The following is a 26,525-nucleotide window of genomic DNA, read 5'->3' as shown; positions in this document are numbered from 1 at the left end:
GATTGCAAGCATTCACCACCACACCCAGCTTAGGTTGTGCTGAGGATCGAACCCGGGCTTTGTTCATACTGGGTAAGCACTTTACCAACTGAGCTACAGCCCAGCCCGGGAACTGGCTTCTTCATTTGTTAAATTAGTGCTCATAGGAGCACCGGAGCCTTAGCTTCCCTGTGTATGAGCGTGTGAATACATGTATATAAAAGCACAGTGGAGTGTTTGCTTCTGTGCACAAGTATGGCCATGTTTGTGCACGCCTGAAAACAAAGCACCCGAGAGTAAGGCACACACATACCACCATCACCCAGGATGGCCGTTTCTAAGTCATTACTTTTTATTTTGAAAGATTTGTCAAGCTCTTCACATTGCTGTGAAGAGTTTGCATGGTTAATGAGAAGCAGCTTTTTCATGAAATGCTTGGAGGGGAACAAATTCTCAGCCTGTGAGATCCAACCATTCCGTTGGCTTGGAAGTTTCTCTTGGTTAGTAAGTAGAAGGTTTTAAGTGGCAGGGAGTGGGGAGAGGTGAGGGGGACATGACAGTCATCTAGATGTGAAAAATCAAACCAATTCACCAGCCTCACTTTCTCTACAATCTTCTTTGTCTTCCTCTTGAGTCTCACTTTCCTGAAACCACCTCCAGTGCCTAGAGCTCCCAGCAAGAGCCTGAAAGTCCATTAGCAATTGAAGAGAATCCTTCTTGAAGCTCTGGTCCACCCAAGGCTCACCAAAATTAAAACCAACAGCTGAGCAGGGAAAGAACCTGAGTAGAGGAGACAGCAAGGTCCCGAGCTGCTGGGAGTCTGTTATGTGCGACATAGCTCTGGATTATTATGTCAATTGTTGACCTAGGTTACCAAGACTTGCCATCTGGGTTCTGACTGGTGGATCCTCAGGTCTCACAGTATCCTTGCCCAAATTTTGTGTCTGTAACTTCCCTCTGCCTACCTCCAAACCACCAGAGGAAGACCCCAGGAAGCCCACATCCCCCAAAATGAAATAAGCACAGTGTCTGGGTGAGTGTTAGAGTCAAATGCAAAATAAAAATGAAAGCTAAAAATATCTTGTGCTTGTGGAAGGTGAGCTTATGCAACTCCGTTTCCAACACAGCCAGTGAGACACTGGGCGGTGCAGGGGATGAGGGGGCTGTGGATGGCCCACGACCTCAGAGTTAAGTTATGTGGAAAAATGCTGTGTCTTGGGTTCTTGTTCCTTTCTTTCTTACATTTTTTTTTTTTTTTTTAGCACCGTTAATGTATTCAGTTAAATCTATGTTAGCACCTTATCCCCAGGCAGAACAGCCAACCATCCAAACATTTTAAACAAGGGGCTAATGGAAGGGGGGACATCAAAGGGAGAGAGTTCAGGACTGCAGCAGGAGGCGTGAACTTAGATCACCAGATCCTTGTTGATGTCCTCTGCAAAAAGAGAAGAGATGGGGGTTAAACTAAGGCTCTACCACTTGAGAACAGAAGGGGGCCAGTCAGGAAGAGCAGCGGGGCAGAGGGAGTGGGAACAAGAGACGGAAATAGGCTTCGGAGATGATCAAATATATCAGGTACATGAGTGAAGACCCTATGATGAAACCCTAGATTGTATACAATCACCATATGCTAATGCAGCAGAGGCCAGTGTCCGCCCTAGGGTCTATTGGATTCACTCCCATCCCAGGACCCGGGGCCAGTGATCAGTCAAGGGCACTGAGAAGTGTGTGAATGGGACCTTGATCTCCCTGACTCTGGCCTATCTCCATCTCTTGTGCTGGTTGCCAAGTTGCACTTCCTGTTTCTTCTCCCCAGGCAGCCAGTTCCCAAAATAGTGCTTATATGGAGTTGAGGACTAATGTTTGAGGTTCAGTTAAAGAGACAGCAGAGATAAGTTAAAGAGGCAAAGGAGACAGACAGGATAGGAAGGGGAAGGGACAACATCCCATCCCTCAGGGACACTTCCTCCCACCCCCAAGCCCAACACTCACGCTCCTTGATGCCAAAGCAGCCGGCCCATTCCTCCAGAGCAATGTACTTGTCATTATCTAGGTCGCAGGTCTCAAAGAAGCGTGTGGTGCAATGTTCCATGGGGATGAGGGGAGCACGCAGTGGGGCCAGCTCAGTGTGGGACAGGTACCTGGCAGGGAAGAGTAGGGAAGGGTGTGAGCATGGGAGAACACAGCCCAGTATGGGAAGCCAGTGGTAGGAGCCCAGGGCTGGAATCTGGTTTTACCCACAGCTCTGCCATGGACCTGGGAAGAGACCCACAGCACCACACGGCCCTGCTCCAGCTGATGGGGGAATGTAATGGAAGCTGTTCCAGTCCTGAGTCTATGGGCTTCATCATTAGGGCCACTTGGCTGAGTGTTGGAGATACAGAAACACTAGATTCAGCACCTCTGTTATGGAACGTCAAAGTCTGTGAGGTCTTCTTTCTTTCTTTTTCTTTTTTGAGACATGGTTTCTCTGTATATCCCTGGCTGTCCTGAACTCTCTAAGTAGACCAGGCTGGCCTCAAATTCAGATATCCACCTGTCTCTGCCTCCCCAGTGCTGGGATTAAAGGCATGTACCACCACTGCCTGACCACACTGTAGATTTTTGATGTTCACACACTGACATAGCTGCAGGAGCCTAAAATGGAGTCTTAAAAGACCCATCAGTCTTTTAGTAGGACTAGGATATAGCTCTGCAGTTGAGCACCTTCCTAAAATCCTCCTGGAGAATCTACCAGTAAAGGGGGACCATGGTTCAGTTGGTAGAGTATTTGAATCCTCCAGTAAGGGGCTGGAGTGTGTTGTGGTTCAGTGATAGAGCACTTCTAGAATCCCCTAGTGAGAGATTCTATTCCCAGCACTAAAAATAAGAAGTAAGTGAACAACAAAATCTGGTGATGACTCTGACTTCCGGGAGAGGCTGAGCCAGGCCTCGCTGGGCGGTAAGATAAGAAGGGTAAACACTGATCTTTATGAATCCTCTCTATACCATGCAATGAGTGACTTCAGGGTCACCCTCCCTCTGTCCCCACCCAGTGCTCCCCGCTGGCCTCAGACTCCACAGCATGATCTTTGCTTCTTTTCCTTTCCTCTCCTCAGAATCCCAATTAATTGTCCCCAGAACACTATTACCCACAAGGGACTTCAGAAGATACTGTGACGCCAATGTTCTTCACAGCCTCCTGCTTACAAGAGGCATCACACAAAATCTGAAATTGGCCGGGACCTTCCTTTGCTGTCCTGTGAGAAAACAGACTGAGGCAGCTGCAAGGCCACCAACAACTCTGACCAAGAGGAGGCTGGAGCATTTTCCCAGTCATTGCGCTGGCAATCCATCTCGAACTTTCTCTAGGCCACTTGGCACATGGGATCCAGATGTCCCCCAGGACTCTCCCTTCCATACCCCTGTGTCACTCAATTGGATCCCAGCCACTGCAAGAGCTTGGGAGAGGAACAGCTGAGAGCTTCCCAGAGCCTAGGAGAGCCAAGAACTGGGAGGGAGTTGGGGGGCAGGGAGGCGGCCAGCAGGGTGGGTAATGTCCTGGCACACAACCAGACATAGAGTGATAAGCACCTCAGAAAGAAACCTTTCTGACCTGATATATCTGATATCTCTGATATGCCAGGAAGGTGGCCCTGCCTGTCCCCTGAGTGACCACCTGTTTCTCATATTCAAAGCAAAGAGCAGAAACGGCTGCAAGAAGGAGCAATTGAGTTGCCTCTTTGGGACCTAAACAGGGCCTCTTACTCTCATGGCTGCAAAGGGAGGCCAGAAGTGACAGAGCTGACTTAGTGTCAGCTCAAGTACTGCTCTTCAAATTCTCTGAAGGCTCCTTAATGCGCAGACCACAGGCAAGAGCACCCAGGTCGGGAATATGTGGTGTGGAAGCCATTGACATTTTTAGGAGCTTCTGGGGTCAGGTGGGCTCCATGGAGCTGAACCTCAGGAGGGATCAGGGACACGGCCGTTGTGATGGCGGCCCTATTCCACTGAAGGACCGGGAGCAAGCATGAACAAGGATGAGCAAGGCCCTGAGCCTTGACTCTGGGTCACATTGGAGGCTGTTCCTGGACTCTTTTTCTCTGCCCACATAGGTCCCCTGCTCCTGCCTTCACAGGCCTGGGAAGAACTCTTTGTACTGCTGCCGGTCGCTTCCGCTACCATTACATGTCTCAGGGCTTTCTTCTTCCCAAGCCTTCATCTTCCCCCAGGATGTTTGCTCCACCTGCTCTAGCCCAAAGCTGATGGCGGAGTCTTGAACTGGGAAGCAGCAAAAGTCACTGAGGGGCCTTATAGCCTCATCTAATGCCCTACCAGCCCCAGCCCACAACAAAGCTGAGCCTATGGTCCTGAGAACCCTGACTCTTACCCATCAATGGGGTGCTGATCCAGCTGGCCAAACTGCCAGTGGACAGGGAAGATGTACATGTTGTAGTTCTTCTCAAAGTCTCGGGCCAGCAGCTCCACAGGGTGGTCTCCAGCCTCCAGGCGCTTCTCGTTCTCATGGATCTTCTTCACCTGTAGGGGTAGAATCATCAGGTGACCAAGGGTCCAGCCAACAAGAGGCCGGCCAAGCCCAGAGCTCACGATGAGGCTAGGAGACAGGTGCTGGTGGTAGTGAGCGGCTTATCCACACACAGATGGGGAAAACATAGCACCACCTGCCTTAAGCCACCACTGCCTATGGAGGCTTTAGAAGAGGCCAAGAAGTCAACCTTAAGTCTCTGCCACGGGGCTAAACATGCTCACTAAAAGAGAAGGCCTGTTGACTCAGAAGGAGAGAGAATAAGACCTCCTCAGAGCCTCCAAAGGCAGCTGGATGTTTGTATCCTGGTATCAAGGATGAAGGCATCCTGCAAAGTGGCGGACAGACCACCTTGGGGCCTGGCTCTAGAAATTAGCCCTAGATCCCCATCGGCAGATTCCACGGAAATCAATAGCAGGCACACCAGTCCAAGCTGGAAGGAGGCCACTTACACGCAGCTTCTGCTTCTCAGTGAGGAGGTTGTTGCCCTCATCTCTTTCGTACAAGGTGACCAGGACGTTTTTGAGCCAGTCACGCATGCGCAGAGGGAATTCGGTCAGCTCGGAATCCAGGCAGGGGGCGATGTCTAGGACACAAGAGACAAGATTAGTCAACCTAGACCTGCGGGAGGGCACACGTGCTACCCGACTACTCTCTCCTCTTTGTCTTACACCCCATGGGCATTCTAGCGAGCAACCCTGGCCATGGTGCCTCTGTCTCTCTGACCCAGAGTCTTTCCAGATTCATAAGTAAAGACTGCATGGGGAAGCGCAAGGCCTTGCTGCTTCCTGGCTTGCACCTAACCTGCTGAGGGGTTCCACCACCCCAGATGCTCCTGCACCTTTCTAGGCAATGGCCTAGGGTTTGATCCCAGCAGAGCTGGAGGCCGACCTCTGGGAGGTGTTTGAAACAACCTGTATCTGAAAGTCCAGCACAGCAGCAGTGGGGAGAAGGCTCAAGCATACACAAGCCCCCAGAACCATTTCAGAGATCATCACCCCATCCTTGTCTTCAGAACATAACACCCCAGAATGTCACACCTGGAGATTTCTTCCCCGCTCTCCTGTCATTGGACTTAGGAATGGGCAAAAGAAGGCTCTTGCTTACAGCCAGACTATCAGAGCATCAGCTCTGGATCCAGTTAGGGTGGATACCTGGGGGATCTGATGCCTGCTCATCCTTGGCTTTGAGCCCAAGGAAAGCCCTTCTGTGGCTAGGACCACTGCCATCTGGGAGTGGAGATCTCCACATAGAGCTAGACTGGGCAAGTAGGTGGCCTCAGGGGCAGCAACAGCCACTTGCTAAGGACCCCTTAGAATATTCTTCACCTCATAGGCCAAGATTCCCCACCAACTTCCTCTAGCCTGTCTTCTCTAAGGATCTCTAAATCTCTGTCTCCCCTTGTACATCCCAGCCCCAATGTTAAGAGCTCAGGGCTAACTGCCCTCACTTTCTACAGCTGGAAACCTCAGGCTGGAGAGGAACTCTCCTTTGTTTTAGTTTGGTTCAATTTGACTTACAGGGCTGGGGATGGGGGGCAGGCCCCTAGGCACACCAGGCAATCACTCTACCACTTAGCTATAGCCCCAGCCCATGGGGAAGGATATTCTTATGTAGAACATGCTACAGATACACAGCTCATGTTGTCTCACAGGCAGTGAGTATGGCTTGGGAGACTCAGATGAGGAAGAGGCCCCAGAGCCAGCAGAATTTACACCTTGGGTCACTAGCAATGGGCCAGTCAGAGCCCCTGGCATCCCTCTTCAAACTTCCCAGGCTTCTAGAAAAGGGGAAGGAGGGATATGATGGAATAAGAAGCTATGGCTCTGTGCCAACAGAGGAATAGAGCCTGAAGAAAATGCCAGGTATGCCCCCAATGTTTAACTTCATTTATCCATTAATTTTGGTATATATGTGTGCTCACAGTCATGTGTGCATACACACATGTGTGGAGGCCAGAGGTCAATCGCAGATATCACTCAAGAGCCATCCAACTTATTTTATGAGACATGCTCTTTTGCTGGCCTGGTGATCACCCATTAGGCTAGGATGACTCTTCAGTGAGCCCCAGGGTGTCCCAGGCTCCACCTCCTCAGCACTGGGGGTACAAGTATGTGCTATCAGACCTAGCCTTTTTACACAAGCACTTTGCCTAGTGAGCCATCTCCCCAGTTCCAGGCATGTTCCTATTTGAATTTAAAATATTGACTATTCTGCAGGCCCAGATCAAACAGTTTTTGTTTTTCAGTGCTGAAGCAGGAATCATTTGAGTTAGCCTTATGAAAAAGCATCCATGTCATCAGAAAAGAAAGAAAGAAAGAAAGAAAGAAAGAAAGAAAGAAAGAAAGGAAGGAAGAAAGATGGTTTGGTTGTCTGGATGCTAGTGGAAAGCTCTTGAAATCTTCACTAAAATCTGCTTCCATGATGGCTAAGTCTTCCCAGGAGAGAAAACAACTTAAATTAATTTTATGAATGGGTACACTAGGACTCATGGAGGGGATGGGATTTACCCAAGATCACAGAGCTGTCATCAGTGAGGGAACAGAGCCATCTCCCTGAGAAGGAGTCTGGAAGGCGTGAGGACACTCACATTTGCATGGTCCAATGTAGTCCAGGTGGAGCTTGTGGCCCTTCTTGGTGCCCTCCAGGGTGCACTTGGTCGCAAAGAAGTGGCAGGAAGAGTCGAAGGTCTTGTTGTCATTGCTGCACACCTGTTGACCAAGCACAGTGCACCTCCTTCATTCCAAAAACCCGACCGAATATCCCTGTCACTGCTATTTCAGACATGGGGACAAGGGAACCCAAACAATGAGAACAGCTAAGGTCTCACACACACAGTGAATTAGAGATTGGGGCACAGAAGCCCACTTTAGATCCTGCTGTTCCACCATATGAGGGTCATGGGTGATTTTGGAGCAGAGGCACATCTGAGTCAGGGCTAAGGCACAAAAGATACTTCAAGAACAGTAAGAGATAGGGGGGAAAGACACCCGTGCATGGAAAAAAAGTACACAGCATGCCAGGAGTCATTATCATTCTGAAATACACAGTAGGGTAGTAGGTGAGATGGCTTAGACAGTAAAGACACTCAAGCTAGGCATGATGGCACACACCTTTGATTCTAGCCCTCAGAGGCAGGTGGATCTTGGTGATTTCAAGGCCAGGCTGTCTACAAAGCAAGTTCCAGGCCAACCAGGGCAATACAGAGAAGCCCTATCTCATAAAACAAAACAAAACAAAACAAAACAAAACAGGTTTGCCAAGCCTTGGTATTAACTTTAATGACCTGAGTTTGATCCCTGAATCCACATGGTAGAAGACAACTGACTATCAACATAAACCATCACACACACACACACACACACACACACACACACGAAGGAAGGGAGAAGAAAGAGAAAGAAGGAAAGAAGAGGGGGAGGAGGAAGGGAGGAAAGGAAGAATGCAGCATAAGGTCACCCTGGCTTGATACTGATGACAGTTCCCTAGCTGACAGTGATGCTCACTGATCACGGGCTGCTTGCAGAGGGTACTTTAGGCAGAGTACCCATGCCCCCAGTGGGAGTCTGGAACTGGTCCACACTCAGCAGAGAGCAACTATGGATCAGTCCCTGGTGAAGACATTTTTGCAGTGTCAGAGCGGAATAGCTTTGTGCATGCTAGGTAGGTGCTCTGTCGATGATCAAAATCCGTATCCCTTTATTGTCTTATTTTAGGACACTCTCATTCCATTGGCCAGGCTGACCTTGTAGCACTGTGTAGCAGAGCCAAGCCTTGAACTTTCAACCTTCCTCTTACTCCAGCCTTTCTGTACCAGGGATGATAGGCCTGAACCAACAGAGTTTGCTCAGTTAAAACTGAAAGGCCAGTGAGATAGCTCAACAGGTAAAGATATCACATAGTACCTAACTCCAGAGGGTTCCGGAACATCGCTGCCCCATGTTTGGAGCTGGGATGAAAGACCCCTGTGTAATCCTCCTAGAGGAAAAGGAAGACTCCCCTGGATGCTTCAGCCTCTCTCTGCTTCCCCTGCAATCCAGGTGACTATCCAGAATATGGGCTTGGGTGAACCTCAGCTGGGCCAACTGACTCGTTGGGTCCTGCTGGAAAACCTTGGTCATAGAGGAACCAAACAAGAGGCTGGGGGTTAACTGAGAGCAGGAGCACAGGTAGGAACAGATGTTGATAGGGGAAGGACCTGACCTGCAAGTGTGGAGTCAGGAAAGTCTTACACATTGCTGCAGGGGAGACCGAAGCACTAGAGAGCAGTGGGATGGGGAGGAAGAGGGAAGAGTTAAAAGTGAAGCTAATATGTGAATCCTAGAGGCAAGGGTTGTCTTGGGGAGATATTGAAAACTATGGGCTGGGTAGTGGTGGCACATGTCTTTAATCCCAGCACTTAGGAGGCAGAGGTAGGCAGATCTCTCAGTTCAAGGCCAGCCTGGTCTACAGAAACAGAAAAGAAAAAAAAAAAAAAATGCACAGCTAGATTGGAAGAACTAGAATGAGATTTGCTGTCTTAAGCCAGATAGTAGATAGCACAATGATTGGTGCAGGTGAGTATTCAAAAAATATTTAAGTGGATGGATAGATGAGTATATTGGTGGATGGTAGGTGAGTGGATGTGTGAGTGGGTGGGTGGCTGAGTGGGTGGGTGGCTGAGTGGGTGGGTGGATGGATGGTTGGGTGGATGGATGGATGAATGGGTAGATGGATGGATGGATGGATGGATGAATGGATGGATGGATGGATAGATGGATGAATGAATGGATGGATGGATAGATGGGGTGGGTGGATGGATGGGTGATTAGGTGGATGAGTTTTAAATGGATGAGTGGGGTGAGAAGATAGTTGGTTAAATGGGTGGGTGGGTAGATGGATAGATGAATGAACAGATGAATGAGTAGATGGGTAGATAGGCAGATGGGTGGGTGAGTTGATGGGTGGCTAAATGGGTGGAAAGATTCATGGGCAGATTTATGGTTGTGTGGGTAGATGAATGCATAAGGATGGGTGCATGGCTGGGTGGATGCGTGAATATATGCTGGATGTATGGATGGGTGGATGAGTACATGGTAGGTACATGCATGTTGGAGATAGAATGGAGACATTTGAGAAATAACAATGCTGGGTCCTTGTCATATACCTGGCATCCTCTAACAGATGCCATAGCAGCTCTATGAGTTCAAGATTCTCTCTCCCTCTTTGGTTGTGAGAGACTAAGACTTGGAGACACTCAGTGCTTTAACTAAAATCTCACAGCTCTCAAGTGATGGAGATGAGGTTGGCAGTCAGTCTTCGAGCAGACCCCAGACCCCCATTTGTGGGCCCAATGCTAATTACAGAGGTATTGAAGGGCTAGTGAGATGGCTTAACAGGTAAAGGTGCCTGTCAGCTGACCTGAGTTGGAATCTTGGTATCCACATGGTGGAAGGAGAGAACCAATCAAGCGAGTCCTCTGACATCCACATGCATGCATGCCACAAACACTCACATAAAACGAATAAAGTGTAAAACAAAATAGTAATAGAAGAATGACCTGGAGTGCATTCCTCCTGAGATTATGTAGCACTCAGTGATCAGTTTCAACACAGAGCCTGGAACCTGGTGGTACAAGTAAGCTCTTTTAAATTTTCATCAGCACTAGAGGGATGGGGCCAGGCAGGCTCTCAACTTGTGACTCAGCTCCACTTTCCTGTTGTGACTGGTCCTAGGGAGGGGCCTTCTGAGAATGGAGCTTCTCCCCATAAAGAGATTTTTTAGCAGACACTATGCTTTGCTGGGCCCAGGTCCCCACTCTTACCTTCTCAAACTCGCCAATGGGAGCGGGGCAGCTGGTGGGGTCCTGGCACACACACATGGGGGTGTTGCTCTCGTCCAGCTCACACACCTTACCATGTTTGCAGTGATGGTTCTGGCAGGGGTCTGGGGAACAGAACATTGTGTCAGCTCACCAGGCTGACACGTGCTTCCACACCACACAGATGGGAATTGGAGCTGACAGTCTTTGAGTGTACTCCACTCTCAGCACCAGAATTTTGGGCATCCCCTAATTTTTTGTGCTAACAGAGTTTAGGGGAGTAGTTTGCTTAGTCTTGGGATTAGAGATTCAGTTGAGGGTAGGGACTGGACCCTTTTCAAAGGGATGGAATGTCAGTCTGGAACTCAGAGACCTGGGGTGCAGACAGATCCCCCAATGACTGAAACAATAGCTTGCTTCTTCTCAGCTCTCTGCTGAGCAACCACAGTGCAGAATTTCTGGATTCAAAGTACTTTCTAGAATGACCTGGAAGACTGAGCTATTGTCGTGGATTCAACTAAGCTGCGAGGTCCAATGGAATAGAATTAGGTGTCCACAAAGGAAAAGGAAGAAGAACCCAGACCCACAGTAGACAATGGGCCCAGCTATGACAGGAAACAAAGGCTGGTCATGGAAGAGGAAAGGGATATGACTCAAGACCCCAGGCCCAGCCTCTGCTCCAGCAAGCCTTGCCCTTTCTCTCCAGACACCCATAGCTGTCCCCTTGAGAAAGCTGAAGTGGGTGGTGAACTCCATCTTCATCTAGTGCAGCAAGTAATCTTAACCACTGAGCCTTTTCCTTGGGGCTTCCATCTTGCCTTGATAAGATGCAGAAGCCCTGGTTCAATGGGTTCAAACCTTTTGAATCTCCACTTCCAAAGTGACTCTGTCTGTGTGCTAAAGCCTGGGACCCTGAGTCACTGTCTCTCTACTTAAGGTATTAGAATTTACGTCAGGCTCTGCTCCCTCGGGCCAAGTGGAAATTAAATGAGCCAGTCAGCTTTCTTAGATGGGCTCCCAGGAGGAGATTGAGCCCAGGCTGAAGGTGAAGCCCTAAGGCAGGAATCTTGGTGACCAGATGTGACCATGACCTCTATGAGAATCTGACACCAAACTACAGAGTTTCCTCTGCCCTTCACAACTTGGATGGCCTGGCTATAAACAAATCCATCCCAGACTTCCCTGACCTGAGGGTTCCCAGCTGGCCCTCCACAACTACCAGAGCCCCACAATGCATCTCCTTGGCTAAAAACTTCCTGTGAGCTGTCCTTAGACCTCCACCCACACAGCCGAGGGTGATCCAGATATGCCAGGTGACAGAGAAGAGACTTACTGTCAGCCACCACCTCCTCAACAGTTTCCTCTGCACCTTCCTCAAACTCTCCCACTTCCACCTGGACTGGGTTGGCACCCACAGGTACCTGGCATGGAAGAGAAAATAAAATGAGTTCAGGAGTTCTCACCCCACCCCAGACCTGGGAGAGGGTTACAAAGAAGGGGCCTGAATGAAGCTTCAGAAACCCAGAAGAGAGCGTGAGGGGCACCCAGGAGAAAGGTGGGCTAGGCCCAGATCTCAGTGCAAATGCTAAGGTGCTGATTTTGGTGGAATGCTGTACTTATTACTATTCATTCAATTTATTAGTCGATATTAAAATGTCTAGAGCCGGGCTGGAGAGATGGCTCAGTGGTTAAGAGCACTGAACTGCTCTTCCAGAGGTCCTGAGTTCAATTCCCAGCAACCACATGGTGGCTCACAACCATGTGTAATGAGATCTGATGCCCTCTTCTGGTATGTGTCTGAAGATAGCTGCAGTGTACTCATATAAATAAAATAAATAAATAAATCCTTAACAGAAGAAGAAGAAGAAGAAGAAGAAGAAGAAGAAGAAGAAGAAGAAGAAGAAGAAAGGTTAAAATTGCTAAAAAAAAAAAAAAAAAAAAAAATGTCTAGAGCCCTGACATTTCATTAAGATAAATCGGAGGCCTCCAAGATGTTATGACAGGAAGGCATACCCTCTATGCCTGCTGGGCCCAACTGAGTGGATCCCTTTGTTTCACGCCAGGGGAGACTGTGTATGATAACAGAAGAAATACGAAACCCAAACATTTCTGAATCCTCAGGAGCTCAGGGCTCAACTGAAGGTTTGGAGAACAGTCAAGGGTAAATGGGGATACTCAGGTTAGTATCTGTGCCTTGTATGCACATAAGGAGGAATGCCTGTCCTTAAGGAACCCCACTGCACTTGTCTGGATGGTCCAAAGAAGGGACCAGGCAGAAAGGGATCAAGGCTGGGATCACCACCACCACCACCACCACACCACATACGTACCCCTGTCTCCTCCACCACGGTTTCCTCCTCCACTATCTCCTCAGCAACTTCGGTCTGCTGCTGGAAAAGAGAACAGGGTTGAGAGAGTTGGTCAAGGCCAAGGCCAGCTTCCTCTCTGAAGTATCTCTGTCTGGGAACACAAGCCTGGAGGCCTTGGTGCCTCAGGCTGGGGCTCACAGTGCTACTTCATTCTTCCTTCCTTCCTTAAAAAAAAAAAATCTGTTATCACAATGATTTTATTTATGTGATTTATGAGTTTTATGTGGGGGATGGAGTGAGCACCCATACCACAATGAATGTGCGGAAACCACAGGACAACTTGGGGAAGCCGGTTCTCTCCTGAGGTGTGGGTCTTCAGATCATCAGGCTTGGCGGCCAACCATCTCTCTGGCCCCATCTTTATTTCTTTTTTTTTTTTTTTTAAAGTATGAAATACTTCACGCGTTCGTGTGTCCCCTTGCACTAGGGGACACACCTTCCAGTTTCAGTCAGTCTATTGCTGAAGCAAGCCCTCGTTTCGGACAGAATCTTGCTACAGAGCCCAGGCTGACCTTGAACTTGCCAACTGTGTTTTAGCCTTCTAAGAGCTGGGATCAGAGGCTTGAGCCAGCACACTTGACTTTTATATACTCTCCACCAAACCATCTCACCTCTCCCTCATTCTACTGACAGCAGCATTTCTGCCAGTCAAGCCTCAATACATCCCCAAAACAGCAGAAGCAGACTGTGGTGGTTTGAATATGCTTGGCCCAAGGAGTGGTATTATTAAGAGGTATGGCTTTGTTGGAGTAGGTGTATTCATGTTGGAGTAGGTGTGTCATTGTGGGCTTTAAGACCCTCCTCCTAGCTGCCTGGAAGCCAGTCTTCTAGCAGCCTTCAGTTGAAGATGTAGAACTCTCAGCTCCTCCTGAGCCATCTCCTCCTGGAAGCTGCCATGCTTCTGCCTTGATGATAATGGACTGAATTTCTGAACCTGTAAGCCAGCCCCAGTTAAATGTTGTTCTTACAAGAGTTGCCTTGATCATGGTGTCTGTTCACAGCAGTAAAACCATAACAAAGACACTAAAACCAAGACCCAGACAGAATGAATACTCTGTGACTCCTAAAAGATGCCAAACCTCCCTGCCCCTCACATGTGACCTCATTTTATTGCTATTAGGAAATTCCCTCCTGACATTTCAGACTCTAGGAAGAGCAGGTCGGGTGACAAGAAACTTTCAGGCCCCTGATTGACTATAACCCCTTCCAAAATTAAAGGTAACCTCACCAATCTTCAGCCAAAATCTGCCTGTCTGATGAATTTTGGCCAGAAGCTGCCATCTACCCACTAATGAACAGAGCAGGGAATGCCAGTTTGAAATGTTCCTAGCCAGGAGTGCTGGCACATGTAACCCCAACCATCAGGAGGCTGAAGCAGGGTTGGGGGAAGTGGGAATTGGAGGCAAACCAGAGACCATGGAAGGGGCCAGGAAGCAAGGATCTCATTTGGCTTGATTGACTCTCATTAAATGTTTCTCTTTGAATGTTTCCTTTTTATTTCTTCTTGCTTCACACTCTCAAGATGGAGTAATGGTCATAGCTAGTTCGTTCCAATGACAACCTCTCCTTCTCCCTGCCCAGTTCCAGTCTTACTCCAAGATCTGACCGAGGCTTCTCTATCTATCCCAGGTCTCCAACAGCCTCGAGCACAGCAATCTCTGTCTGCATCTTCTCTATCCCCCGAAATTCAGCCCGAGTCAATTGCTTACTATCTAATAGCTTCCCAGGCTCAGAAGCCAACCTTTTTCTTTCTCTGGACCCAGTTCCTTCCGCCAGCTTCATTCCTACCAACAGTCCCTCATCCCTGCAGCTAACTCCCTCCCTGAAGAGGTCAGATCCTACTGAGCATGCCGGAACTAGTGTGTGAGCTCTGAACTTTACAGAGAGCTGCCTCCCTCATGTTAATTCTCCTAGCCTTGTTGGCTTAAGAAAAAGACTTACTTATTTTTAATTTTGTTTAGATTTATTTATTTTATGTGTATAAGTATTTTGCCTGTGTGTATGTCTACACACTATATATATGCCTGGTTCCCATAAGAGGTCAGAAGAGGGCATCAGATCCTCTGGTTGTAAGCCACCATTTGGGTTCTGGGGATCCAACTTGGGTCTTCTGCAAGTGCTCTTAACCACTGCACAGGCTCCTCTATTAAAGACAGGATCTCACGTAGCCCAGGTTGCCCTCAAACTCACTACTTACCTGAAGATGACCTTGAACTCTGGATATTCCTACCTCTACCTCCCAAAAACTGGGATTGTAGGTTTGTTTTCCTAAGTCTGGGTTTATGTAATGCTGGGGATTGAACCTAGGACTTTGTGCATGAATGCTAAGTAAGCACTCTACCACCTGAGTCACATCCCTGATGTCTCCTTGAGCACCCAGAACAAGTTCAGAAGCTGGAGAAAGTGGGATGAATTAGAACTCAGACAGCATCTTTGGTTACTTACAGGGGCTGCCAGGGCCCTCCCGGCCAGGCAAAGGAGAAAGAAGATCCAGGCCCTCATGGTGCTGGGAACTCTGCAGGGGAAGAGAAGATGAATCAGCAAGAGAGACTTCCTCCTGAGTTCCTGGGTTAGATGGGAATGTTAACTAAGACAAGTGTCGACCTCTTGGCAGTGGAAAAGACTCCTGTTAGAGCTAAGATGCTCTTTGCACCTCTAATGCCCATTATCCTACCTCTTCATATAAAAAGCAGTCCCGGCCTGGAGCCTCCAGGGGAAACTCTGCAGCTGCAAGCAGCAGCTAATGGCTGTCTGGCTCCCCACCCCATCTCCAGTTTCCTTCTATTGAGGATAAAGGTACAGAGTTTTCTATATATGGTCATGAGATGAGATCTTCGTTCTCAGTACTTCAGTTTTGTTTTGTTTTGTTTTGTTTTGTTTTTTAATGATTGGAAGAAGACAACAGGCTTAAGTCAAGTTTGGGCCTTTGATGCCTCTTGTTCTAAGACTTTTGTCTCCTATTCCATAACCTCGCCCCATGCTCCCTAAGCCCCCTCTGCCTATGCTTTTCCGCCCCTCCCTCCGGCTCCCTCTCCCTCTCCCTCTCCCTCCTCCCTCCTCCCTTTCCTTTTCCCCTCCCCTCCACACTCCCTCCTCTGCAATGGGAGAAGTCAACAGGAATCTGAAACAATGGGACACACATTTAAGACAAAGCCTGAGAGTCTGGGGTGCCAGGAAGGAACCTGAGGGCTCGTGTTTCCTCCACCCTACCCACAGGGACAGCATTCTTTGGATCCTCTAAGGAAATATCCAGAGGTGTCCCTGTGTTGCAGAGGGGATGTTAGCTAAGATCTAGACCGTCCCCCTGATCACTTCCCAGATGCTGGACTCTGAACTCTCACACTGTAGCCTAGAAGGAATCTCTGGAGCAGACTTCCTCTGAAGACTCAGGGACATGTGGTGGGGACATTGCTTCCCAGTGGCAACCAGACGGGCTTCTGTTACCAAATGGATCTAGAAAGTTCTTCCTAGATATGCCCCCCTCAAGCTTGCGGTTTATCCTATCCCTTTCTACAGCCACACAGAGTGAGCCAGCTCCTTCTTGCCCCTTCAGAGCTTTCAGTCAAGAGAGCAATAGCGATGCCTTTCCTATTGGTTTCCCAAGACTTCCTTCCCTCTTAGCCTCTCCAGCCCTAGCGCCTCTCCAGCTTTCTCAGCTGACAAAGCTTGGTGCTGGGAGATGCCGTGACAGCTCAGGCAAAGCTACTGAGCTCAGATTCAATGTTCAGGCTTCTTATTCTACCTCGATATTGTCTCCATCTCCATGTATGGGTTACACTCTTTATTCTCTCTAAAACCTTGGCTCCCCATCTGTCAACAGGGTCAGAGGAGGTAAAGTTTCAGATGATTGACGTGGTCTTTAGAATGCTTACAACAATGGAAGGTTGGGAGTGCAGCTGAGGAGAGGAGCATATGCCAGCTTTCAGTCCCCAGCTCCAAAAAAACACAAGGAAAGCGGGACTTAGCATATCCCCTCCTTAGTATCCACCTTCTCTCCTCAGATAATAGTATTTGGAAGAAAAAAAAAAAAAAAGTCCAGATCCCCAAACATCTTCGAGCTGAGGGTGTGGCACAACAAAATAGTACTTAGCTAGCATGTACGAGGCCCTGAGCTGAATCTACAGCACCACAGAACTTTTCAGACAAGACCTGAATAGCAGAACAGACAGAGGAGGGAGAGGCCATGACAAGCCTATGCTAGGCTAAACTGGAAAGAACCTCACCCACAACTTCATGGTGTGAGCATGAAGTAAAACTATAAGAAATTAAAGAAAGAAATTGATTTGGAAGCTTGACATTGCTTCAGGACAAATCCACCTGGCAAAGGGGTCTAGTTCTCCCTTTCTAGGCAGTTTCTGGAACATTCTTCCCCCATCTCACAGTTGCTCACTTGTTTCCCTTCTTGCTTCTCCATTTGGAAAACAGGAGTCCAGCATCATCTGCATGTGGTTTTGGGCAGATGGAACGGGAGAGAGGGATCAATGAGGGGCTTGTCTGGGGTTGTTTGAAATGAAAAGATCAAAGTGTGGCTGGCAGCTGGAGCCCAAACGTCACCCAGGCCAAGAAAGAGTCAAAACTCTGGAGAGGTAGCCAGGCTGGGCTATGTCATAGGCTTCAGGTTTGAGAGCTAGAGAGACAACTCCTAAGGCTGGGTGCCCATCTGAGCAGAAGGAGGGATCTGGGAACCCTGAGACCACCCTACTCCCCACCCCAATCACCATGTCCTTTCATTCTGTCCTGTCTCAGAACCTAAGTCCTGGAGTGCTTCCTGGATTTAAGCCAGAGGCTGGGTAAGGGTAAGGAGAAAGGCGGGCATAAAAACTCAGGGGAGATGATTATTGTCCACATCTTATAGTTCCATAATCCCAGAATCCTTTTCATCTAGATGTTAGGGGGAACAGACTGGGGACCCCCTTAACTATTACTGATGAAGAGCTACATTATCTGCCTGCCCATGAGACACATCTCTGAGGTTCTGTAACATACGTGTAGCCAAAGAAGCTGGAGTCTACCCTTCAAAGACTGTTTGAGGCACAAGAGTCAACGCAGGCACAAGGTAACTGTAGTCAGCGCAAGGCAGCCATGATCTTCCACACTCAAACCTAAGTCCAGCATGCTTGGGGAAACATACAAATATCCTCAGTGTTTTCACAAGCCAGCCTTCCAAGGAGGGCCTGAGGCAGGTCTTTCTGCCACCTAGTACAGATGAGAAGGCTGAGGCCTAGGAAGGAAGATCCATGCCTCTAGCTAGCAGTCCAGCACATGAGTGACAGGTATCAGCATGGTCTCTCAACTCTGATGTTTCCCTTGGCAGACACTTGCTCCTGGGTAGTCATTAAGAGGGTGCCCACTTGGGCCAACCTGGCCTGAGATGTAGGCAGGAAAAATGCCCTGGGGGGGGGGAAGTGGAGGTGTATTGCCCTTGGCTTTGTGACCGCCAAATGCAGACACCCCTGGCGCCCCCTTTCCCTGTTCCGTACATTGAGTCTCTTTCTTCTGCCTTTATTTGTTCTGGAGAGAGGTGAAAACTGAACCTGGGCTGCCAGCAGGACCTGAAGCAGAGGTTACTTGTCCAGCTCTTTGGATGGAAAGGACAGGATGGAAAAGTACAGCCAGCCCCTAGCTCTCACTTCCCTTCAGACCTAAAGGGGCTCCTGGGAGTTCCCTGTGGACATGAAGGCGCCACTGAGTACCTAAACCCAGGGGCAACCTCAGAACTGTGGGCCTTTAGACAGTGTGGCTCAGGACCACAGACCTGTTAGGATGACCTAATGGAAAGCATATGAAGAAATGCAATCCCAGAGACCTTCCTAAGGGTCTCAGGGGCTAGGTTAGCCTTGAACTTGGTCTGTAGCCAAAGATGGTCTCAACTACCAGATCCTCCTGCTTCCACCTCCCAAATGCTGAGATAACAGGCCTGAGTCATCATACCCAGCTCTCTTTTGTTTGGTTGGTTTGGGTGGGGTGGAGTCATTTTTCTTTTTGAGATGAGGTCTAACTATGTAGCCAAAGCTGGCCTCAAATTTGGGATCTTTCAGCCTCTGCTTCCTGAGTGCTAGGTCCCACCAGGCCAGACCACAGGGGGTTACTGAACCTTGAAATGCTGCCAGTGTGAAGGACTTGTTGAGAAAGCCTACTCCAGAACAGCAGTGTCCTCCAAAGCCCTTTGCACATCTTGGACTATGTCTATGAGTGAAATTAAAAACAAAAAAAACAAACAACAACAACAAAAACAAACAAACCAGGGATTGAAGGGAGAGCTCAGTTAATAAAGGCAAGCATGAGGACCTGAGTTCAAATCCCCAGTACTCATGTAAAACTCAATCGTGGCAGCACAAGCTTGTAACTCCGGCACTGGAGAGAGACAGAAACAGGAAGGATCTAGGCCTTGCAGATCATCCAGTCCTGCTGAATCAGCAAGATACAGGCTTGTGAAAGATCCTGTCTCAAAATCAAGGTGGACGGAGCCTGAGGAGCAATCACTAAGGCTGACCTCTGGCTCAGAGAGAGAGAGAGAGAGAGAGAGAGAGAGAGAGAGAGAGAGAGAGAGAGAGAGAGAGGAAGAGAAACAGAGACAGAGAGACAGAGAGAGAGAAAGAGAGGGGGTAGGGAGGGAGAAGGAGAGGGAGAGAGAGAACACAGTATAACAGGAGTGGAATTGGGGCCTGAGAACACAGCATATTCCAACATAATAAGCCAGAAACCTTGAAATACCTCTAGGTTTCCCCCTAGATTAGCCAGACACCCTCGGGCAAGGAAGCCCCCAAGGTTCCTGACTATTCTGAACTCCTGAGTTCACTCAGCATATCTTGAAGTGCCCCATCTCTCTCTTGCCCCAGATTCCTTGCTTTTATTTCTATTTCTTGTTGGAAGGGATGAAGCTATGGGAAGCGGTTAGAGTGTCACAGATGCTAAAACCTAGAATTGGTTCTGGGCAGCTCAGAGGCGGCACCAGGCTTTGTGGCTGGACACAGCCCTGCTGAAATTCCACCGTCTCCTAAGTGCCACGTTTCACTTTGTCTAGACCAGGCCAGGCTGGAGGAGTTCCTGCAGCCTCCGCACCCTCTAGACCATGTGACTGGGTCTTGCTGGCAGTCCAGGCTGAGTTTTCAACCCTCTCTAGAACAAATAAAGGCAGAAAGAAGGAACTCAATGTACAGTCATCCCTGTTACATCAGGGGTGACCACAAGTGGAGGGGATAAGAAACATCAAAGTATCCAAGATGTAACATCTGGAAACGACTAAGGGATTCCAAAGGAAGTGGATATGTAGCACACCAACCTTCCCATACCCCTTCTGTGTATGTGGCAGACATTACTAATCAATCATATAATCTTTCCCCTCAAAGTCTAGAGTGACATCAGAATTTTGAACACCATTCTAAAAACCACTACTAGTGGCTTGCCATTGCGGGTCACATGATAGATAGTTCTTTACCATGTCTATACTTTAGACAAAAAACTCACAGCTTAGAGAGAGAAAACGGGTCACTCAAATCCCTTGGGCAAGGTGGTTTCTAAGCCAAACATTCAGAAATATCTAAACTTTTACTGTGATTTCTTTTTTCCATCGAGATCTGAAGTCCTAATGCCACAAGCAGCACAGGATGATCCAGAGAGATCCTTTAACCCAAGACTTTAAATCAAGTTACTGGAAGGACAGAGCTGCTATCTCTGTTCATGGATTCCCTATTAGATATCTATGGCTAGGCATGTGAAAGCAGCGCTGATTTGCTGCCCAACACACCCTTGGCCAGGGTAGAGGCTGTTTCTCTAAAAGCGTCTGATAAGTCACCATTTGCTGGCCCTGGCTTTGTGCAATCCAACTGTCCCAGGAGTCACAAGCAAGGTTGGGAGGGTGTAGGATCCACACAACAGTATAAGGGAAAAGTAGCTTCCTCCATCCCCAGGGATGGCTGGAAGCTGGTACCAGCCTCCTCTTCTGTTGGTTTAAGTCGGAGGCTAGCTAAGGAGGGGCCAAAAGAAAGCAACTGAGAAACCACTTGTAAGCCACCTTCGTTGGGTCTTAGGCCGAATGACTAAGTCACTTAGGCTGGAATAGACCAGCAAAGGGAGGAAGGAAGTGTTGTTAATCATGTATTATGAATGATTTAGGTCCTATAGAGCAAGGTCAGCTCCAACTGACCGGAACCTGACAAGGTTCCAAAGATCTAAAGGCTGGACACAGACACCAGCCTGCTTTATAATCTCCAGTGAGCTAATTTCCCTTTCTGAGTTTCAACTTTTGTATCTTGGAAATAAAGGCACTCATGTGCCTGTGTTGAAGCGGGGTGCGGGAGACGTGTGTGTGTGTGTGTGTGTGTGTGTGTGTGTGTGTGTGTGTGTGTGTGTGTTAGAGACAGACAGAGTCAGAGAGAGATATGGAGAGGTGTCTTCATTGACGAATAGTCTGTTTGACGGTATGTGTGTTTGCATCCTTGTTTGTATGGATGACATATGGCCTGACATAACATCTGTTAATAGGTGAGGATTGGGGTTTTCATACTCACAAGAATTGCACCTGGGGGAAGGGCGTAGCAGCTGGAGAAATGACTCAGCCTTTAAGAGTGCTTACTGCTTTATCAGAGACCCCCACGTTCAGTTTTAAGCACCCACGGTGGGCAGCTCACAGCCACCTGTATGTGAACTCTAGGTCAGGAGATTTAGATGCCTGATCCAGACCTCTGAAGGCACCCACATGCATTGTGCTCACGTATACCTATATTCACATAAATAAAACCTTGTTGTTGTTGTTGTTGTTGTTTTGGTTTTTTGAAACAAGGTTTCTCTGTGCAGCCCTGGCTGTGCTGGAACTCTCTCTGTAGACCAGGCTGGTCTCAAACTCATAGAGATCTTTCCGCCTCTGCAGAGATTAAAAGTGGGTGCCACCACCACATGGCTCAAATTTTTTAAAAAATATATTGTTAAAGTATTTTTTCTTAAAGAATCTCTCTCCCTCTGTGTGGTGTGTGTGCATATACGTGTGCACGTGTGTGTGTAAGTGAGGATATCACTCGGAGAAGAATATGAAGGTGTGGCCACATCTTGCACTTATTTTTAGCCAGGCTGGTGGTAAAATCAGTATCTACATATTTAAACTCTGTGCCCCATGTGTTCATGTTCTCCTGTTTATCTCCCCAGACTCATCTGCCAGCCTAAAAGGCTTCGACAAGCAAGCATGCTTTGCCTCATATCCTCTGCTGTTTAAAGCTTATTTTCAACATGAAAAGCTGTAGCTGGAAATAGCAAACCCAGCTGTGCATTGGGCCTCAGAGCCCACAGCTGGATGATATTGCCTCCCCAGCCTTCTTCCTGTTTCCTCTCCTAAAGCAAGAAAGGAGGCTGCTGTTAAACATGCAGGATGCTGCTCCTTCCAAGGAAACCAGTGCCTGGGAATGGGTTTGGGGACATCTAGTTCAGATCATCCCCACCTGACAGATTGGGAAACTGAGGTTAGGACAGATAACATCTTTTCGAATATCACCATTGAGCTGTAACCCATGCTTTTGACCAATACCTGTTCTTTTTTCCTTCCATTTCTGTGTGTGATGCATATATGGTGTGTGTGTGTGTGTGTGTGTGTGTGTGTGTGTGCGCGTGTAAGCCAGAAGTCAATGTCTTGTTTGGTTTTTCTTTACTTTTTTTTTTTTTTTTTTTTTTTTTTTTTTTTTTTTGAGATAGGATCTTCCTACAAAACCCTCAGTAGCCTGGAATTCATTTATATAGACCAGGCTGGCCTCTACCTCCCAGAGATCAGCCTGCCTCTCCCTCCTAAGTGCTGAGATTAAAGGCAAGTGCCTGGGAATGTAGCTCAGTGATAGAGCGTGTGCTTCCCATGTGTGAGGTCCCTGGTTCAACCGCCGGCATCTCCAGGCAGCTATAAACTTGCTTTTTATTCTTTCTCACAATAAAAAGACTTTTCACTACTTGTGGGCTGGAGAGATGGCTCAGTGGTTAAGAGCATCATCTGCTCTTACAGAGGTCCTGAGTTAAATTCCCAGCAACCACATGGTGGCTCACAACCATCTGTAATGAGATCTGATGCCCTCTTCTGGTGTGACAACTACAGTGAACTCACATACATAAAATAAATAAATCTTAAAAAAAAAAAAAAAAGGAGGGGGGTGCGGGGAGTGCCAGTAAGTCTGTCTACTTTATATTTTGAGACAGGGTTTCTCACTAACCTAAAGTTAATGATTCAGCTAGGCAGGCTGGCCAGTGAGTTCTGCAGACTGGCTTGTCTCTGCCTTCTGCATTGGGATTACAGACAGGCATCATTGCACCTGACTCCCCAGGTTGAAGGTAAGGAAAAAATCTGGGTCCTCAGGCTGATGCAGCAAGCACTCCCAAATGAGTCCTGGTTCCAGCCTTGATCAGTCTTTCTTTAGAGGAGGGTGTGTTGCTTTTAGGAAATTGACAAAAATATCCCCAAATTGAAATGAATTTAAACAATTTATTTAAAAAAAATAGTCCTGTTGGGCTGGAGAGATGGCTCAGCAGTTAAGAGCACCAGCTGCTCTCCCAGAGGTCCTTAGTTCAATTCCCAGCAACCACATGGTGGCTCACAGCCATCTGTAATGGGGTCTGATGCCCTCTTCTGGTGTATCTGAAGGCAGCTACAGTGTACTCGTATACATAAAATAAATAAATCTTTTAAAAAAAATACTCCTGTCACCACTTTTACTAAGAAGATGTTCTCTGGACCCCAAAAGTTGGAGCTGCCAGAAGAAAAAGGACTTTGAATAATTCCCTTTGTGCTAAAAATCAGTCTCTTTAGAAGGGAGTAAGGTTGCAAAATGTTTCCCAGTGCATGCTTTAGCCCGTTTCATCCTGCACCTTCTCCAAGGGACTGCTGCTATTACCAGAAATAGGGAGGAAACCGGAGCTCAGGAAGATAGATTAGTTCAAGGTCAAATGAGACCTTCTAAGCACAGATCCAAACCCTCTGTCTCGCAAAGGGCAGTTCTAGAAAGGCTTATCAGAGTCCTGGGGGCCCTGGGACGTGGGAGATGGGGACAGGGTAGGAGTTTGCTGTGGTCCTTGTATCCGGGGCGGGAGTGGGGTGCGGTGGCCGCAGCCCTTAGCAGTGGCTTGGGGGACTGGAACTTAAAGGTCCCTGAGCGTTCCTAGAGTCCCCTCCCAGTCAGCAGGCACAGACCCTAGGGGGAAAAAAAGGTTGCCGTGGCAACTCGCATTCCTCTCGGAGTGAGTCACCAGGGAGAAGAGCCTCTTGGTGGGTGGGGCTTGGAGAAAGTTTCAAAAGCAGACTCCTCAGCCACCCCCACTCCCTCCCCCTCCCCCAGTGCGGCTCTGTCGATGTGGCAGCTGATGGCTGAGTTAACTGGAGTTAACTCTTCCCTCAACCACTTCTTTCTGGTTTAGTCCTTGGCAAATACAAATTTGTTTCTATTCTCCGCATCACACCCTCGCACCACTCTTCTGGGGGTCTGGCCTCTGTTTGGGGATTATCTTAAACCTAAAAGCTGTGGACACCCATCATCTCTCACACAAACACACACGCAGACACACAGACACGCACACTCACTCACATACTCACACTACTTCCAGAGACTCTTTGAAGCTTATTCGTAGACCACTTTAAAGGCTCAATTAAGTGACCTTGCTCGGGAAGTCTTAGGGGAATTCGGCTAACCCCGAAACTATCCCTCTTCCCTAGGACAGGAAGGCTACACCCAGGGGAGATGCTATGTGAGATCACCCACAAACTACCTAAAGCTTGCCACCCCACACACGCTCTGCATCTCACTCCACTCCTTGCACTTGGAAGGTTCTAGAAACTTAAAAGAGTTGCCCATGGAGACACTCCCTCCCCTGCAGGTATGTTGTCTGTCTCTAAGGCAGAGACGCTTGGTGCCTATTCCCTTTAGATGAGACTTACTTCAGCCATCCTAGACGTCACACACAGGAAGTTTACAGGACAGCTTGGGGCAGACAAGATTTCAACAGGCTGGTCTGAGTCTTGGGTAGGTTCAGTAGTGGCAGTGAAAGGTGTCCTGGAGCTAAATCACCCTGTCTCCCTCCTCCCCATCACACCCTCCTCCCTTTTGGCTCTGGATTGTATCAAAATGTCAGCTTTCTTAGATGTCTAGATACAGCAAAAGCAATGTTAGTGAGTGCCCGTGATGACCATCTCTCAGAATTAGGCTGGGAACAATGGCAACCCCCAGCTGGGAGAGACAATGGCATTTCGGGCTGGCGGTCGCCACCGGGTGATGGGGTGGGGGTGGACAGAGATTCAAGGGACCTGAGCCTTCCCAGAGGAACCTACTAAAGGGAATGCCTTGCTTTGGTTGTTTACAGATCTGTTTATCCTTCTTGCAAAGTCCCATTTGGACAACAGTGTTCTGACCCAGAGCTGGATGTCTGTTCTAGAATAGGAAGCCAGACCCAGCAGGCTGCCAGCCAGACTTTCTCTGGGTTGGCAGTTGTGATGGGCAAATGAGGATCAGATTCTCAGAAAGGGAGGCAGCTGCCACCGAGGGTGACAGAGGATAGACCAGTAGCCTCTGCCACCAGAGAACACAGAGAAAGCGGTCGCAACAAACCACGGATATTTTCTGCAGTGCTACAGAGATAACAAGTTACCCTGTGAGTGAGCAACAGGCTTCCAGCTCCCCTCCCCCTGAGGCTAGTCAAGGGGATGGTGCAGAGGGGCTGATGAAGCTTACAGAAGGGCAGGGACTGACAGGGAGGTGCATACCTCGGCACAGGCAGGCAGGCAGGCAGTCAGGCAGGCGGCAGAAGAGTTCTGGCGGTCTGAAGGGCTGCAGGAATGTGGAGGGGTTTAGAAGCAAGCAGCAGGAAGCCACTTGGAGCTCTGGGCAGGGTCTGTCTCACCCTCCGCCTCCACTCAAAGGCCCTCCTCCTCTGTCTCCTCCTTCCCCTGGCCTGCCTCCCCTTCTCCCCAGAACCAAAGCTGTCCTTTCTTCCTTCCTTGCCTTGTGGTAGGCTGTGTGCTACCCAGACACCCTGGCCCCACCTGCCTCATCTGTTCTGGGGCTCCTGCCTAAACAGACATGAGGGTCAGGGCTGGAACAGCTGCCGGAATCACCTAGAACAGGCCAGGCCTTGTTCAGAGCAGAGGCTGAGGACTGAAGAGTCCTAGGCATTACCGAGAGCCTCCAAGGCTCAGCTAAGCCCCTTGTCCTACTTTGTACACAGCTAGTGAACTTGACTGAGCACTCTCTTGGGCTTAGTGATGTGGAGAAGGGCAGAGCAATTCCAGTGCGCACTGGCATGGGGGGGAGGGGGAAACTGGGGGGGGGGTGACTGTGACAAAGACAAGAGCCAACAAAACAAGCTGCCACTGGTGGCATCATCCTTGGTAATGAGGCTACGTCCCCTCTAGCTCTAGTGGCACCAACCATAGAGGGATTAGAACTTAGCTGGGAGACTTGCTTGTCAGTACCTGACAAACTCAGAGAGCAATAATATTGATAATCAAATCAGAAACAGTAACCAGGGTTGGTGGGGAAGCCATCGTTGGCATAGCAGGCCTTTCTTTTAGGTGTTGTTTGGTTTTGGATGAGGTTGCATGTAGCCCAGGTTGACCACTTACTGTGTAGCTGAGGATGACCTTGAACTTCTGATATCCCTACCTCTACTTCCTGGGTACTAGGAATACATGTGTGTGCTACCTACCGTGACTAGTTTATGTAGTGCTGGAGATTGACCTCGGGGGTTACTGCTTGCTAAGCAAGCATGCCACCAATGAAGCTGTATTTCCAGCCTGACTTACATAGTATAAAGAGAACATTTTAGAACTATTTTATTTATTTATTTATTTATTTATTATTTTATTTACATAAGTACACTGTCAAACACACCAAAA

The 26,525-nt window shown here is 48.5% G+C and overlaps 1 protein-coding gene across 2 annotated transcripts; it reads right to left on the bottom strand.

Moving 5' to 3' along the window:
* Positions 1–307: 307 nt before the first annotated feature.
* On the bottom strand, positions 308–25,853 carry Sparc (secreted protein acidic and cysteine rich). 2 transcript variants are annotated; one of them, XM_034504255.2, is made up of 10 exons: positions 25,395–25,853; positions 15,119–15,188; positions 12,635–12,694; positions 11,638–11,725; positions 10,308–10,429; positions 7,095–7,215; positions 4,957–5,090; positions 4,349–4,497; positions 1,972–2,120; positions 308–1,414 (listed from the first exon to the last, which is right to left on the bottom strand). In XM_034504255.2, the coding sequence occupies exons 2-10, from the start codon at positions 15,173–15,175 to the stop codon at positions 1,386–1,388; spliced, it is 909 nt and encodes a 302-aa protein (XP_034360146.1). In that variant the 5' UTR covers positions 15,176–15,188; positions 25,395–25,853; the 3' UTR covers positions 308–1,385. The 2 variants fall into 2 exon arrangements, with proteins under 2 accessions (XP_034360146.1, XP_034360147.1); XM_034504256.2 differs by having other exon boundaries at positions 12,635–12,691; positions 25,395–25,538.
* Positions 25,854–26,525: the final 672 nt, after the last annotated feature.

The sequence above is a fragment of the Arvicanthis niloticus genome, chromosome 6 (genome assembly GCF_011762505.2).
Source record: "Arvicanthis niloticus isolate mArvNil1 chromosome 6, mArvNil1.pat.X, whole genome shotgun sequence".
NCBI lineage: Eukaryota > Metazoa > Chordata > Mammalia > Rodentia > Muridae > Arvicanthis > Arvicanthis niloticus.
The sequence above is the reverse complement of the archived record's forward strand: the minus strand, read 5'-3'. Positions and strand labels throughout refer to the sequence as shown.